The sequence below is a fragment of the Ischnura elegans genome, chromosome 6 (genome assembly GCF_921293095.1).
Source record: "Ischnura elegans chromosome 6, ioIscEleg1.1, whole genome shotgun sequence".
Classification (NCBI taxonomy): domain Eukaryota; kingdom Metazoa; phylum Arthropoda; class Insecta; order Odonata; family Coenagrionidae; genus Ischnura; species Ischnura elegans.
Genome location: NC_060251.1, coordinates 51,592,377 through 51,610,149, shown reverse-complemented (window position 1 = coordinate 51,610,149; position 17,773 = coordinate 51,592,377). Strand labels below are relative to the sequence as shown.

General features: G+C 36.7%; 1 protein-coding gene across 43 annotated transcripts in view; it reads left to right on the top strand.

Annotated features, from left to right (window-relative positions):
• The window catches only part of LOC124160665 (calcium-activated potassium channel slowpoke), a 364,836-nt gene that overhangs the window by 276,986 nt on the left and 70,077 nt on the right, over positions 1–17,773 (top strand). For all 43 annotated transcript variants that reach the window (XM_046536608.1, XM_046536598.1, XM_046536620.1 and 40 more), the window contains 2 exons: positions 3,238–3,390; positions 10,818–10,973. In XM_046536608.1, the coding sequence (XP_046392564.1) occupies positions 3,238–3,390; positions 10,818–10,973 (309 nt within the window). The remainder of the gene's footprint in view (positions 1–3,237; positions 3,391–10,817; positions 10,974–17,773) is intronic.

Below are 17,773 nucleotides of genomic sequence, written 5' to 3'. Positions count from 1 at the left end.
CAAAAAATTGAAGTATTAGGGGAAACATCTTATTTTTAAATGTGTATATGAAAATCATGTTGGTCTATCATCATGGTCTTGTACATTTTACTTCTTCATTGTTCCATTTTAACTCACTTTAGTAATTATCTTAATCAGGTTCCTTTTAAAAACAGAAATGTCAGTTTCAATTTCATTCGATTAAATATTAATAAATTCTGTACAATATAGGCCCATTTCATTTGGATTTTCATCATCATTTTAATCCATCTCTATTCAAAGCCCCTACCCATTGCCCTCTTTGAGAAATGCTTCTGTTGTGGAAGTTATAAAATATCACTACATATTGTCCTCTTGTTTGCTGAAGTAAAAAAAGCTTAGTTTATAATATCACTCTAATATGCCTATATACTCTAAGTACCCGTCTATTATCATTTTACATATTTGCTTTTATGAATTCCCACCTTTACCATGCCGTCTTAAATGGCATTTCAAAATTTTACAGATTCGGTATCTTAAAAAATAATTATCATTTTCTATGGTGCTCTTTCAATCAAAAATCCCATTTGGCTCGATAATATTCTTGTAAATTTTTTGTTTACTTTTTGTATTGAATGTACATAATGTTTATTCTTGAATAATTGTGTTGAATAGAATATTCATTGAATTTATTGAGGTCATAGTCTAGCCCTTGGGTCCTTCGCTCCATGGATGATTGCCAAAGTCAATGGAGAAACTGGTTTCTTATACTCTGTATATCAACCATTGTCAACTGTAATTTTCATTTGGATTTTCTTGCCAGTGGATTATTCCTTTATCTTGATGCTTTTAAAAACTTCAATTCTCTTGGACCCATTTTGGTCTTGCTTCCAGCACTCCTTTCTAGTCTATCTACACATCAGATCTCTGAAACAGTATCTGCATTTCCCTATTCTTTGACATCTCTTCAAAGAGTGAAACTGTTTTCTCTTAAATGGCTCCTGGCTTTCTTCTTTTCCACCTTTGTGTAAACTTTCTGCCCAATATTTCCCTATTGCATCTCCTGCATTATATCTCATAATGATTGATTTCGTAATTTCTTTGTTCTTGACATTTCATGTCTTCATTTTATTGGCTGTAACTTGAATACTTCCTCATTAATTTTTTCTATCTATTTCAAATAATCTTTGCTCTTAATGTCATGAGCGTACTCTTAGTAAAATCTTATCAATATCCCTGTCAGTATTTCTTAATTCCATGAGATATGAAATGACATGGCATAAAGTGCAAAGCTATTTTACTTTCCACAAATTTCTGTCTTTCAATGTGCTTTTCAACACATAGGTGTCAACATCAGGACCACAGACAAGAACCAATGGAATATTTGTTGGCACATTAATCTATGGTCCCCTCGGCACATTTCGTTTCGAGCAGGCTAATGCCAACATTAGGTTTTTCTCTGTTTTTCCCTCTCCCATTCCCTCAAGGTGCAAATTACCTAAGATGTCAGTAGCCTCCTCCAAATGCCATACCGTGCCATTTTCTAATCAGTGGGTAATTACAATATGTATTTGATTTATTGTTAATTCAAAGTAGCATTTTATGAGAATATTTCTTTAAAAAATTGTTTGAGTCTTTTGATTTTCATTAAATTTTTTAATCCAAATAATTTCTTGTATTGATAAACCATTGAAGTCCAGTTCCTAAAGTATGGGATGTTTTGATTTGATGCTTTGAGCTCTGGCTTCTCATTGTTCATGATAAGGTTTGAATGCCTATTTTTACAGAAACTTTTTTTAATAACCATGATCCCTTTTAGGGTACATTTTAGCCACTATTTTAATCTAGGTACTCCAAAGGTCTGGTGGGAGGCAACATTATTAGGCATTTGTACATGTGGCATGTGTTAAATTATTTCATAATGATGAAATTTCCATAATAGTTTTCTTTGGTATTGTATCCTAAAATGGCCTATCCACGTTTTGGAAGCTTCTGCAAATTTCTGTATCAGTCAATTTTTTTTTGTAATCATTGTCATATTACGGGTTGAGATTTTTTGGTAGGGATGCTTACTCACAGTGTGCAATTGCTAATCATCTCGAAGATTTAAGTAAGTTATTAAATATGTAGTTGTTCTTGGAAAAAATTATCAGATGCCAGATGATTACCTAATCAATTCTTTGAAAATTATGCGAATAGCTGACTTAAAGATCATCAACTATGTCCTTTACTGCGGTAGGTACAAAAATTTTCATTTTCTGAGAGATGATTATCATGGCTTGCACCAATTTTTTCCATCTCTATCAGGGTGCTTATGTACCATGGAGTTTTTTCCAATATGGCGCTTAAATGCACGTGACTAGCAGACTTGAGGAAATACATATGCACAATTGGTCTTTTTTTAATTTTTGGTATTATTCTTTAATGTGTACTTTTGTTGGACAAGTACTATACTTGAACTCAATATTTATGAGTGTGCATGCATGCATATATACTGATGCACATTCATCAACACAAACACACATGTGAGCCAACGAATTGTCCTGAATTTCTTGCCTTATTGCTTTGCAGTGATTGATTTGAATGTGATTTTTTTTAATGGGCACTTATAAATGTGTTCCATCTTTTGCTAAGGAAATTTATTTTAGTGCTGTAAATAAAATGGTTACAATATTCCATATGGCTATACAATATCATAGTGAATATTTATTTTCTAGTTGCAATTTCTTTACTGAAGTTGTATTACTTAAATTAATGTTATAGTCTTAATAGTACCATTGAAAAGTATAAGTTTTGAGATTATTTTGAAATGACAGTTATTGTAGTATGCACAAATCTTGAAATTGGTCTCCATGCTGAATCAATTAATTAATCCATCAACATAATAGTGAGATTGTACTTAGATATGGCTGTGTAACTTAGCTGTCATCAAAGCTGTTTGTTGAACTTCAAATATTTGTGTAAATATTGTTTTGAATTTCTGAGAGGAATTAAAATTTCTTAGAGGTATAATTTTGCCTATTTATTGAAAGAAGATTTTCTGTTAAATAGAATGTTTGCATCATCTGTAATTGCTTAACAGATTATTTTTCAAATTATCTTAAATGAAGCATTAATAATGATCATTGCTTGGAAGTATGTTGATAAAAAAAATTTAAATTTAGATGTAGAAAACTAATATGATTACATTGATGATTTCTTTTTGTATTGGTTACATATTTGGTGCTGCTTACTCCATGGAATGGATTTGATGATTAAAATACAATTAAATGGATCCAGGTTCATGAAGCTGATGCTTGTCTTGTGCTTGCTAACAAATACTGTCAAGATCCTGATGCTGAAGATGCTGCCAATATTATGCGTGTGATATCTATAAAAAACTATTCGGATGACATAAGAGTAATTATTCAGCTTATGCAGTATCACAACAAGGTTGGTGGAGTCTTTTTCTAATCCATCATATGTTTTCTTTAGCAATTATTTTGATTTGTTATAGTAAAGTTTTATTTTGAGACCATTTTGAAATGTTAATATTTTAATTCTTAGGAAATACAGTAAACTCTTGATTTTACGAAGTCAGTGGGACCGGAAAATCGGCACTTCGTAAAATCGAGTTTCGTAAATTCAAACCTTTTTCATAAGTCACGAAAAAAATGTTCGCTTTTGTTTCTTCCGCCGTTTTTTGTCTTTAGTGGTCTTATTTAAATGTTTCCGGTGGTTATTCTCTGATTAATTCATAGAAAAGGCTTTTTGTTATCGATTTATGATGTGAAAAATCGTTAAATAGTTATACCACCATAAAATTCCCATTTCTTGTTCATACTTCAACATCACCGATAGCTTAAGAAATTCCCGACCAGTTTAGAAAACGTAATCAAATAATGAATTGCAAAGTTTATTATAAGAATTTAATGTTATAAATTTATGGTTAGGAGCGAATAACAACTATTAAGTTCGCGTAAGATAGATATTTGTTTCAGCACCCACGGAATGTTAGCGGCAGCCGGCCTAACCGCCATTTATGTCGCCCTCTATCGCTCAGTGACGAGAAAAAAAAAGAAAAACGAGGGCCTCCACCCGTTTCCTAAATAACCTTCGTAAGTTAATATTTCGAGTTACTCTGTATATTCAGTTGAATGTGCTATCTTTTCCATTGGTTATTTTTGTTGAGATTCAGTTACGATTCTAAATTTCGTAGGATATGATTATCTTCTGGCGAATATTTGAAGTAAATTCTGTTTGAGCTCTCCGTCCGGATACTGTGCTCCATCATCTTCGCAGACGTTGTTACGAAAGACTTTATTTTTCATCCGGACCATATTCTTCATACCTGGAGTGAAGTGCTATGTTCATATAGTATTTCTCTCCCTTCTTTTATGCCGACAGGAGCAAGGTTCCAACCGGAAAACGACAGGAGAAACATCTTCCATTATCGGAGAAATAAAAAGGGAAACGTTATTATCCGCATTGATTGTTTTTCTACAAGAGATGTTTCATCATTTCTCAACGTGTGTGAAGTATTGGTTCACTTGCGTGAATTCCCAAAAATGACACGCAAAAATCTGTACATTCACCTCATTTACTTTTCGTGTCCCTTTCTCCTCCGTATTGAAAGTTATGCAAAGAATCATTGACGTAGAGAAAAGATTTTCTTAGCTTTAGCCCTAAAAATAGTCGCGCAATAATCGTAAATGAATATAGTGACGAAAGAGCAAAGAAAATAATTTCAATTGAAACGTCAGCAGAGAAGAAGAGAGGGAATTATAAGCGCGGCACCATTTCCCTGATAGTGGAAGATACTTCTTCAGCCTCTCTCCGGTTAATAACTTACCCCCGTTGCAGGTGAAGATGAACCATGCCCTTATCCACAATCGGGGAACGTTCCCAGTGGGTGGGGTGAATAAGAGTGGGATGGGGATTGCCTGAGGAAAGAAGTGCTGTCAGCACAAAGGAGTGGTGAACAGTGGTGAAGGGGGCAGGAGAAAGAAGGGTGGGGAAATGGCCTTCAGCTCTGCCTCAGTCTACGTTTGGGGGCCGTATTTTTTGCGACGCACTCGACCTCTGTCACCTTAGGGGGGAGGGAGTGAATGGGAAATGCTGGGGAAGGAGGGGTTTGGGATGCGTAAGATGGGTGTCAGCAAGATCAGCAGAAGGTTGCGGGAGGAAGTAAACAAAGAATTTGGAAAGAAAGATCTCTCGGCATGGGAAAACGGGGAGACGCGCGAGAAGAAAGTTCAAGGTTAGAAGTGCATCTTCATTACGAGTAGACTGAAAAATAAGTTGGAGGTTAATAGAGCCCAATACTTAAGATATTTAAGTTGTTTATTCAGGAAGGCCATTATATACACAAAAAGATGCTACTAAAATATCAATTATTTTTTTTCCTTTTTGCCCTTCTCCATCGCCGCTTCCACCATGGTTTCTCACTTGCATAAATGGGAATGAAATTGGGGACTTAACTCGTTAGCCAGATCAATATATCTTAATGTTTGGAGGGCAGCGAGTATTTCTTTTTTATTTGGTGAAATTGCTTCACTTTCATCTTCGTCGTCACTGCTATTATGACTAGTCCCGGCCGCTGCTTCTTCCGACGCATGTACCGGCGTCCCATTGTCGCAAGCCCTGAGATCATCGTCAAGGGCAATATAATCGTTTGATGTTGCGCGCTGTGCTCTTCCTGCTTTTTCCAAGAATTTTTCAAAATCATCTTTTAAGCCTCTAATCTCCTCTGCGATTTTATCCGCTGCTGCTTCCTGAATGTATAACGTAACGAATCAACCATAGCCGTGATATTATAGCAGTAGAATTACTAGTAGGCTAGTTGTATCAATTACCAACCTCGAGAACATCCTCATGGTGCGCTATCAAAGGGAATCCGGCCGATTTCCAGCAATTTGCGATTGTAGTGGAGGAAATAAAGTACGTCTTTGAACCGTGTTTCTGCGATGAAAAATGACAATTTTATTAACTTGGCCATTTTAGCAAAGTTAACAAAGTCGTTATTCCTCATCGCAGAAACACGGTTCAGAGACGTACTTGAATGCCTGATAGGCTGGAGTGCGATGCAAACAATTATTTTTGATGATGGCATTGATTGATATATTTTCAAAATGCAGTCAGAGCGGTCACTTCTGGGGAGAAAAGGCCCCACGCTCGGAGGGTCGAAGAGAGGGGCCAGCGAGGGTGAGCTCGTCGAGGAAAGGGTCCCGGATTAGGGACCCTTCGAAGTGCTTCGGCGAAAAGTAGTCAAGTAGTCTTCGAAGTACGTTCACAGCAGCCTGCCTTGCGAACGTACCAGGTACGTTCACAGCAGTGCAAAGGGTTAATTAGGAGTGTACGAAATACCCCGCTCGGCCTTCCTGACATGTTAAACTACGAAGTATTGTCGATGCGATGTTTACGAATAGGCACGTAAATAGGGGCATTATATCAGTCGCGATATTTTAATTAAGTCCTACTTCCCCTAAATTCCCACCGTGAGGTTTTAGGCGAACCCTTTCTCTCCAAAGTTGCACTGTCATTTACGATTTCACGCTTTTGATGAACCACAGTTGGAAGCGCTGATTTTTTTAGCTACTTACGCCGGCGTAAATAGTTTTGTTGACAAATATTTCGCCATAGTTCGTATAAACGAATGCCTTTTGCTCTTGGGGACCGATCCGAGGTTCGTAAATTCGAAACATTTCGTATAATCGAAACTTCGTATAATCGAATAGCACCATGTATTTACCATAGGCTTTTCGCCGGGACCGCACTATCACTTCGTATAATCGAAAACTTCGTAAAATCCTGCTTCGTATAATCGAGAGTTTACTGTAGGTAGTGTATCAAACAGTATTCAACTATCTACATAATTATTTATAATAGCATTTCTAGGTATATTAATGGTGTATAAACTTTTCTATAACTCCTTTTGTGAAGAATGCTTAAGCAGTCCACTATCTATTAAACAATCAATTTTAATGAATATTTTTTAAATCATCAATTCCGAGTTTCTGGGACCCCTTAGTCAATGCAATGAAAGTGTTTTAGCAAAGCATCACCCCTTGATTTTGTATATAGGTCATGATATGTGATATTTTTATTGAAATGCTTAACCTACTGGCCCTAATAACCACTAAGATTCATATTTTATACTGCATACACAAGGCACCTTATAGACTCCGAGGGTGTATTGAAAAGTAAGGTCTCCAACAATGCCATTTCCAAAATCCAAGTCGCCAGGCAAAATTTGACTACAGCACTGCATTTCTAGGTTCCTTACCCAAATTTAGAATCACCCACGTGACTTTAGACCGCTCGATCACTGCATAGCAATGGTTTAGGATGGAGCTCCCACTTAGATGGCCAGCCAGGTGCAAACTACACTCAGTCATTCGATTTTTTATTTAAAAAATGTTTCTCCGATAGAAATTCATCACCAGTTAGTGTAGGTGTATGGTGAAAAGTGTATGAATATTAAAAAACATGCCGGGAGTTTTCTCATGGACAGGAAATAGTCCATGATGAGTAGCAGTCGAGTTGGCTAGAATCAATGGCAGCTCGAATTCACGATATGGTGTGCAATAACTAGAGAATAACCCTTGATGAGATGAAGGACCTATGAACCTTAATGAAGAAAGTGGCTACTTTTCTGTGCATAATAATGTGTCATAGGTCCTCGGTTATAACAAGGCGTCCGCCAGGCGGGTCCCCAATCAGCTCACCGATGAACACAAGAACAGGCGTGTCCACATGTGTCACATCAAACAATTGCCCTTCGTAATGAATACGGTTGGGATATCATGGACCTCACTCCTTACAGCCCAAAACTTGCCCTTAGTGACTACCACCTTCCTCCCACTTTCAAAGGGACTGAAATTCTAGTTAGACGAGGGAGTGAAAGATGCAGTCGTCACTTGGCTTCGCGACACGGCAGGAGAGTGGTGCGATGCCTGGATTAAAAAGCTGGTTACAAGGGTGAAAAAATAATTGATCATCGAGGCAACTGTATAAAAAAATATCGACATGCTAAGGCTTTTCAATGATGTGTGCAAAGTTGAGAATAAGTGGATAATCCATTTTTTTAAATATCTTATAACCTTAATTTCAATATGCCCTTGTACCACTGACTTCCTCGGTTTGACCCTTATTGGTTGCCAAAAGCTGTATTTTTGTTAATTGTTATGAAATATCTGCACACACTGTCATTCATGTCATCATTTTATGCTGCATTCCGTGTCAGTGGCGAGCTCTTGCCTACTTGTAGTGGCCACTATTTGCCACCTGCCACTCATCTGCCATTGTTTCCCATTTTTTTGGGTAGGGCAAAAAAGTGGCAGCCACTAGTGGATGGAGGGAGAAATCAGTTTTCACTACTAGCAGCAGTAACTAAAAGCTGACAAAGGCCACTATATGCCACCTCTTACGCTTGTTTTGACTGGCAGTATTCTTAGCCTAGAGGTGGTTAGAATCTAAAAATTGGATCACTCTGATGATGAGTAGGATATTTTTTCTTTTTTAGCCCATGGAAAGAACCAACATTTATATACTACTTATTAAGAATTGTCAGAAGCTAATTCTCAATGTAAAATTGCCTAAGTATTGTTAATAAGTTCTTTCATGGAAAGTGATGGATGAATTCATTCATGAACTGCTCTAATAGCTCTACCTTCAGTTGATTCACCAATCTTGAGCTTTTTCTGTATAAAAATAATGCTGAAATGAATGGAACCTCTTGCCCTGTGGCATCGATGGAATTGAACTTGAAGCATGACAGAAGACACTTTGAAAACTGATGAGTACGTTCCATTTATTGGCAATGCAAAAACTTGGATGAACATTTGGTAGTTTCATGTTAACAATGTCCATAATAATGTATCAATTCCAGTCTGATTAAATTAATGTGGAATACATAATACAGAGGCCTGGAAATGGGAAAGGATAGGTTATTTTGTGGAATAAGCAAATGGTGGTAGAAACTGAACAAAAGGAATCCTAAGTCTTGATTCTTTCGTCCATCAATTTCTTGATACATACATTGAAGCTATACTTCAAGTGAAAGTAATAAATTTACTGAACAAGTGTGTGTAGCCAACGAAGTTCCTTTTGGATTAGTTCCTGCGTCAAGTATAAAAATGCTAGTGTTTCTTCCTTGATGCTGGAGACTTCGTCTGGGCTAATAATCTGCCTTTATCGGGAATTGAGTATATTTGTCATCGTGGTGTGGGAGGGGTTGAGGGTCAGGGTGGTGCTTTCTGAATGTTTCTTTTCTTTTCTGGAGTACTGGTAACCAGGATGAGCTAATATTTTGTCCTTCATGATGAAAGAACACAAATGGTGATTTCCACACTTTTTAATGCTAAAACTCAACAACCGACCCAGGTTTCAACACATAGTGTCATTTTCAAGGAAACTTTACCTTGAAAATGACATTATGTGTTGAAACCATGGTCGGTTGTTGAGTTTTGGAATTAAAAAGTGTGGAAATCACCATTTGTGTTCTTTCATTAAGATATATCGAACTTCCACCAAATCAAGCCTGAAACGATTTTTTACATTTTATTCTTTGTCTACGTTGAAATTGTCAGCATGCTTCCTTATCTTCAATGCCTCCCTGAATAATCTGGTTTTAAAATGCTTCTTGTCTAGGATTTTTGCGTTCATATTGTCGATGTTATAGCCTAAGGTGGTGTACTCTGAGACTGCTGATTTTAAAAAAAATGTTCTATCGAATGGCGGAGCTGTGTTCCTTTATCCTTGTCCAGATGGTTCTTCTTGTTTCTCCCACGTACACCTTGTCTCAGGTCCTGAAGCAGGAGTCACCGACAAAATATCGAGGATATTATATAAGCATGAGATTCGAAAAATATTCAATATTATTAAAATGGAGGTGAATATAATATATAGTTAGAACTTTCAAGGATGAAGAGAAAATCGAGACATCATTGGAGTTTATCAATTAAAACAATGGACCTTGGACAAGATGAATATGGGAGAAATGGGAAGAACCATACAGGATAGAGAAACACAGCACTGCAATTCAGCATGGTCATTGTCAAAAATCAGCAGTCTCGGAACACGCCGCCACGACGTGGACATGACAAACACCAAAATCCTAGCCGAGTAGAAACATTTATAATTATTCAGATTTTTCAGGGAGGCATTGGAGATAAGGAAGCACACCACCTATTTCAACGGAGACAAAGGACAAAAGATTAGCTCATCCTGGCTTCCAATTCTCCAGAAAAGAAGAAATCTTCAAGAAAGCACCACACCTACCCTCAATCCCTCTCACCCCATGAAGATATATAAACTCGTTGATAAAGGCAGATTATTAGCCCTGAAGAAGTCTCCAGAACTGGGAATGAAATGCTGGCATTTTAATGCTTGATTTGGAACTAACCCAACACGAATATTGTTGGACATCCATGTACTGCGAAACTTTTAACCAACTGACAAGTATCTTTAATACTCATTATACATATCTTTTCAGCCTATCATCCATATAACCTTGTCATCATTATTATTCACCATCTGTTTGCCCTGTTCCCAGAAATAACACTTTTTAGGTGGACTTTTTTTTTTCTTACATTTTGAAGTACATATGTACCTCCTTCTTTTTGTAAGTTCAGTTAGGTTTCAATAGATCCAGGAGTATCTACTTCAAATTCATGTTCATTAGGGCTTTTTCCCTTCATAATATTCCTTCTTTAGCTCACATAATTCACTTCATCTCTCAGCTTAATATGGCAAAGTTCATGGTTTCCTTTATTATCGTTAAGGGGATAAAAAAACCCTTTGATAAATGCATGCTTTATGAATGATTCTTACATGTTATACAATGACTCCATTCTTGTAATTTTATCTTCTTTTTTTAGGCCTACCTCTTGAATATCCCTTCATGGGACTGGAAGCAGGGTGATGATGTTATATGCCTTGCAGAGCTCAAGTTAGGATTTATCGCTCAAAGCTGTCTGGCTCCAGGATTTTCCACCATGATGGCCAATCTTTTTGCCATGCGTTCATTTAAAACAGTATGTATTGCAAGATTGTGATAACATTTATTGCTAACAGTAAAAAGTCTATATTTGATTACCAACTACACCGACTGCACTTATGAAATTTTTGGTTTTCATACTTAGATGATATAAAATACCCTCCTGTGGTGTTCTTGTTTTTTCATTAACCCTGTGGATTTATGTATTTCTAATGAGTTCAGAACCAGGGTTTTGATTAATTTTTCCTTAAACTTTCAAAAAAAGTATGATTTAATTTTCCAAAAAATTAATGAAAAAAAGTATGATTAACTAGTGTTGGATCAAAGGTGGGATCAAAGAGGGTATTGTCCTGGAGGAAAGTTAATGACAGTTTTTTTCGTATCAGTGCTATTTTATATAGGAGTAAGGTTTGTGTGTAATATCACATTTGTTTATAATTTTACTAAGGTAATATTGCATATTGAAGACATTTCCATAAATCACACATCCAAGGGTGTATGTTGCACGATGTGTAGAGCATTATCACGAATCTTCTATTGTCTGATATAAGAATGATGCGTCAGATTTCTGTGCGATGGCAGAAACCATATTCTTTACCCCGAGCATAATTCCATCGCACAAAGATGCAGTCATACAGCGAATTGTTTCTGTAAGCATCCAACCTAATCATGCCATTTTCAGCTCTTGGAAACAATAAACTTAAAGGCTCTCGTTAAGGCATGTATTTCCGCCATCGTGCACCACTCAGCCATAGATGTGCGGTTGTTTGGATACAAATGGTTTAAGCCAATGACATTTTTGTTAGCAAGGCTGCCCTTTCTCAATGTCATCAGTTAGTGTTGCTCAACTTTTCTTTTGACTCTTCAAGACTGAGAAAAACAGAGGGTCTGGGTCAGAAACACCTTCTGAAATCAGTGTATGAATGCGTCACTTTTGCGCGCGTGTTTTACCATATTTACACGCATCTAAGGATTTTTTACTCTCATTTATCATATGTCACTGGATGTTGACTATCAGGTGAAGTAGTGTCTCATATGTTCCCAACAATTAATGCAGTAGAGGATTCTTCAGTCTGCCTTCAGATGTGTTGTCACCTAACCCTTATTTGAATGGATTTATGATATCGACACTCTTATTGCTGATGGGTAGAGCAAACCAAATTTCACAGAGAAATGAGGTATAATTAGTGCTGTTATCTAAAATTTATATTTGTTATAATGTGATGTATCGCGCATATTATTTTGACAGTAAATTTAGAGAATTAATTAATCTCTCTCCTCTCATCTCAGCAGACATGTTAAAGCCGATGAAAATATGCCACTAGGAAGTGGAAATAAAAATTTAACCTATATGGGATGGACTGGGGCCTCATCTATGTAGTCCTCTTGGCTTATTTTTTCTCCTTTACTTCCCCTTCAAACTACTCATGAATTGGTTTCTCCCAGCAGCAGTTTTTATCAACCTAACTAGCAAATGAAGCGGGATGAAACCCTCCCACCCCTCCCCTTCAGGTCTCCTTTTCCCTAATCGTGCCCCAATTGCTGGGTGTTCCTCATTCCCCAAACCCTAGGCCCATCGTCAAAGTTTCCAACCTGTACTGCCTATTAAGGACTTGCAAGAAATCCTTGATCTCCCTTGCATGAAGATAATGTGTTGTCAATGAAAATAGAGATGAATTAAATTTTATTAGTGAAAATTGCCCTTAATTATTCCAATTTGTTAAATTCCACTCTATTTCATGAGAGTCTTCGAGTTTTATGTTACCTATATGTGTTTTGGATGTGTTGCTATCTATCTAAATAGCCTTTAAAATATGATTAGAGTGTCAGAATTAATAGTATACCATATAGTTGAGCACCCTGAATCCGGCATGGTGTGGACTTGCCAGGTGATGCCAGATTTGGGTTTTCAGGTGGTATCTTAGTAACCAGTGTGATCCTGAGGTTTATGAAGTTGTTTTACAAGGGAATATCCTGAATTGTATGAAAATGAGATGAAATTCAAAAATACTATGTACGTTTTTTTGCAAAAAATTAATAATAAATCGTTTCTAAATAGGAGGGAACTCTCAAAATTAAAAATTGGTTTTCGTTATTAAGAACCAAAAATATAGGAATGAAAAACACATTTCGATTAGTGATAGTTCAAACTATTTGCTAGTAGTCATTTAAGTACGCATTTGCATCCGGTTTCTCTGCTTTGTTGTAAGATTTGCAAAGTTATCCGTGTTCATTATTTACTATTTGTCCTTCTATTTATAAACCTGGCGGCACCAGGAGTCAAATGTGCTTATTTCTGCTTATTGCGAGTAGTACGATATCGTACCTGGAGTACAAATTTTAGATTATCATGTATTACTTTGTACTATTTGACACATCACCAGGTTAGTGTCAAAGACCCTTTCCGTTGCAGTGGTTGGCTTTTTATGCGAAATATAAAAACAAAGAGTGAAAACCATGGCAAACATGCAGTAAATGCACACGAAATAATCATTAAATTCAACATAAATTGAAGTAGAATGATATATTTGCAATTATAAAGGATGTGTTCCCACTGAGTGCGTATGTATTTAAGCACATTCGAATTTTTTGCGATGTGTGGCTAAAGACAACAAAAGGAGTGATGGAAATTAAATCCCTTTGAGAATCAGAAGTGATTTGCATTAAAATGGCTCCCACAAATTCTATAACAGCCTATTTCTGAAGGAATATGCAGTCTCAGTGCACGTCGTACCACTGATTTCTTTGGTCTGGGTGATTTGACACCACAAAAAATACTTTTTTTGTGTTTAACGAGAGATATATTCACATCTCAGCACACAACAATATACGCAAGGTTTCCTCCCACTCATTTAAAATTCTCCAATTGATCTACTATTTATTTATTCTCGAAATAACGTGTACGAAAATGCACTCCTTATGCAAGCAATGCAGATATCATGAGGTTCACACGTCATCAACATGGCGTAGCCCTAGAAATACGTTTTTGGCACTGAATTCAAGTTGAAACTTCAAACTGCGCCAAGGGCACAAATATTCAGCGCTGGATGGTAAAATTTGGTGAGAGCCTTTCTTAAACCCATTGCTTTATAAATCAAACATAATATTTGGTAGTGTAATCCCCTCTATTAACAAACACCATTATTCAACCATTTGGTTGTATGTATCTCAAAATGGCAGAATGGATAGAATGTACAAAATATGTATACTAGGGATGGTCGAATCGGATACTTCGGATCCAAATTCGCTGAAGGCATTGGATCTGGATCCGAAATTTTAAATTTATGCTTCAGTGAATGCAGCGTCCCATTCGAGGGAGTGGAAAGAGTTCCGATCCAACCTTCGCATGCGTTGTTGCACTTCGATGCTTGTCCTACTCATGAACCGTTTTGTTTAAAATTTCTTGTTGGGGTTTTGCAACAGAATATCATCCGCCGAAATTTTTACGGCAAAATACGACAGGCACATAGTGTGACTCTTACGAAGAGAATGAACAACCATTGGGAGAATTTCAACACCATAGGATAACAACCACGTCAAAAGTGACTACGTCGCAGGTTTTAAAAAAAACACCCTCATGCCTCCATTACCCCATGCCTCTGATATTTTTTTTTTCCTTTCCAAGACAACACCGTCCATTAATCATTATCTTTGAAGGAAAATATCAAGTTACATGAGAACAATGGAAGCGTTTTTTATCCCTACCCCATCTCACCCACTGACCTTTTTCATCTTACCTGCTTCAATTCTCTGTTTCTGGAGAATAAATGCTAGTGACTTACTGGACATGAAGATGTCTCAATAGTTTTCGGTAATTCGATGATGTGCACGAGATTCAAAAAAGAATGAGACCAAATGGGTTGCATTTCTAACATATGTATTTAGGTTTTTAAGCTCAAATTGATTAAAATGAAGTTTTTTTTTATTATAACTAGACTATGCCAATATTCAACATTGTCCAAACAGAACAATTTTCAAAGAAACAGGCGTGGCATCAGTACCATCAAAAAAGAAGATTCGGCCTTTAGATGCCAACTGTATTTATCACATAGGTCGCCGGTTTTGCTTTGAAGGCATCGATGTCACAAAGTAGTAAGATCTGACATGTTCGTCCTTGACACCCCCATTTGTAGCCTCATTACTTGATAGATGGAGAGAGCGTGCTCCTACCCCTCCACCTATCCTTTGCACCCACCTATGCTTCTGTTGCCCCCCCCTTCCTCTCGCTGAGCAGTCATCTCGTCGTTCCCGAAACTCATCACATGTGACGCTCTGCTGTTCTAAACATTGTTAATTGTGTTGCAGATTGTGCAGTGGCAATTTAAAAATGTCTTTCATTGTATAGAAACATTTTTATTGACGTATAGAGAACCATGTGCGTGCACAGTGATGTGTAACTATCGTGAGGAAGGACAAAATCCACCTCACCACAACTGACGCATTTGCAGGTGAAGCACAAGTTAGTATGTGATGAGAAAGTGACAAAATTCGGCAGAAACTTGTGTGTGGAATATTAAAATATGTCAATAGTTTATCCAAAGATTGAAACCTATTTTCATTTCCAAGCGCAAGTGTAACAGTTTAGATCCTGAGCGTGTAAAGATTTTGTCATTTAAAAAAAAAAAATTTTTAAGCTTATTAAAATTATTAAAAAATAAAAATATTTAAATGTGTGTGTAAATCTAAAAAGCAATCCTTAGATTGTATGTACCCAGAATAAACTTGAATGATTACTTCGTTTTATAGCAGGAATTTGAAAATGCATCAGGATCCGAAGATCCAGTTCTGAAAATCAAGGATACGATCTGGATCCAGGTCCGAAAAAAATCCTGGTTCCATCCATCCCTAATGTATACATATAATTGCAGTGAAATCTCTCACTTTCGGGCATTAATGGTTCTACATAATGGCTGAAAGTTGGAGATGACCCAAAGAAAACCTCATTCTTACGGTTTATTTTACCATTCAAATATTATATTGCAGTATTTTAAGGCAGCCACTCAAACTTCAAGCAATTTTTCTTGTAAAAGCAAGCAATCCCTGAGAAAGGAAAATTATTTGCTCTCATGTTTGTTGACCATTCATAGAGAATAGTTCCCAATTTTCTACCTGAAGGAATCATTTACATATGTTCATTATGATTTTTCATCCACAATTTCACTGTGATCTCTCACTGCTTCAGGATGTATCAACAATTTGAGTCTTAGGCATACCAAAATGAACCATTAATCACATCGTTCTTTATCCGCATGTTCCAATACCTTCACTTTCTCTCAGTAAGAAAAGACTTATGGTTTTTTCCCAGCGGACAAAGGTAGTGACAGTTTCTCAGTTTTCAATTCTGGTAAGATTTTCCATATCTCCTTCCAATATTTTGACCATCGTCCTCTGGGATGCTATCGGGTGGTGACACTTAGGTATCTTCACGTGTTTGTTATACTGCATATTGTCTATAATTTTTCTTGCTCCTTCCCCCTTAATTTTATTGGATTCAAATCTGAGGAATGAGGAGGTCAGTCAGCCTGCAAGTTAACCTAGAAAAATTACAGGGGAATTCACTTGGAGAGTGGATCGTTTTAGGGGAATCTGCCTCCTCCCATACAGCCCAAAGCCATGTTTTTTAATAGGTCTTCAATATTTCTTGCAGTTTTGCAGTTGTATTCTATGTTTTTGGGTCACTTTTATTGCTGGAAAGAGAACATTTTCTAATCCCAAATTTTGAATTTGCTTTTACCTGAACTTTAACACGTTCCCTGCCGTGGACTTTTAGACGAATTCGCTCATCACACCGACATGTTTTTCTTTCGTTTTAATACTTGGATCCTTTCCATTTGAGTTTTCGTGTCCATTCAACTGTGCAGGCTACGTCGCCGAAGTAGCTGTGACCGACGGCATGCTATGAGCAGCCAAAAGAAAGGCTCATTCTTCGGTCATAATGACCGAAACAGCGTGGAGACTAAGTACATGTTCCGGTCATTATGTCCGAAGCAGCACTGAACGTGTTTAATAAAAACCCTCTTATACTAATACTGGCAGTTGATTCAAGGATGAGCAATGGGCATTTGGTCTAACAATAGTTTCACCCTTTCATTGATATCTACTTATATGTATTTAGGTGGTAAGTATGCATGTGAAAGTACTGGTCCTTAGATTCCCTTCTATTTTAGACCACTGGTTTTTGGTAATTTTACTTCTTTTAGATCACTCTTGAAATTGGATCGATAAGAAGCTAATGAAAAGAAAATAATGCTTAACTACTAAAATGGAGTATTAATTTGAAATAAATCATGCATATTATTTTCATGCATTATTCAAACTGAATGATTGAACCATGGCTGACTCTCGTTTGCCTTAAACATGTACAGATGTACAGAAGAGAGAAAAAAGGTCCTGCTTAGTTTCATGCTGCAGTTGTTGTCTTATCACGATGCATACCATATGTGTATTCTTCATACCAAAATGAATCTCTTTGTGTCAAATTAGTCCTCGAGTATTTCATCAAGAATAATTGTGGAAATTGATATTTTTTTTCATTATCTATCCTTTTTACATGCCAGATTTACATTATAATTAAATCCTTTCCCTTGGACTACAACCTCGTCATGGTAGGAAATCTTGCATATTTTAATGATCCTTGAAACTGCACTAGCTAAGGCAGAGAAAAATACTCTCAACAGATATCTGGACAAATAAAAAAAATATTATTACATAGTATTATTATGCGACATACATGCCAGATAGATCAAAGGGATGGAGTCTCATAGGGGATAGTCCACTTGATAATGTCACATTAAAAAAATGTTGAAATAAATATTGATAATCTATGCATCTATAATT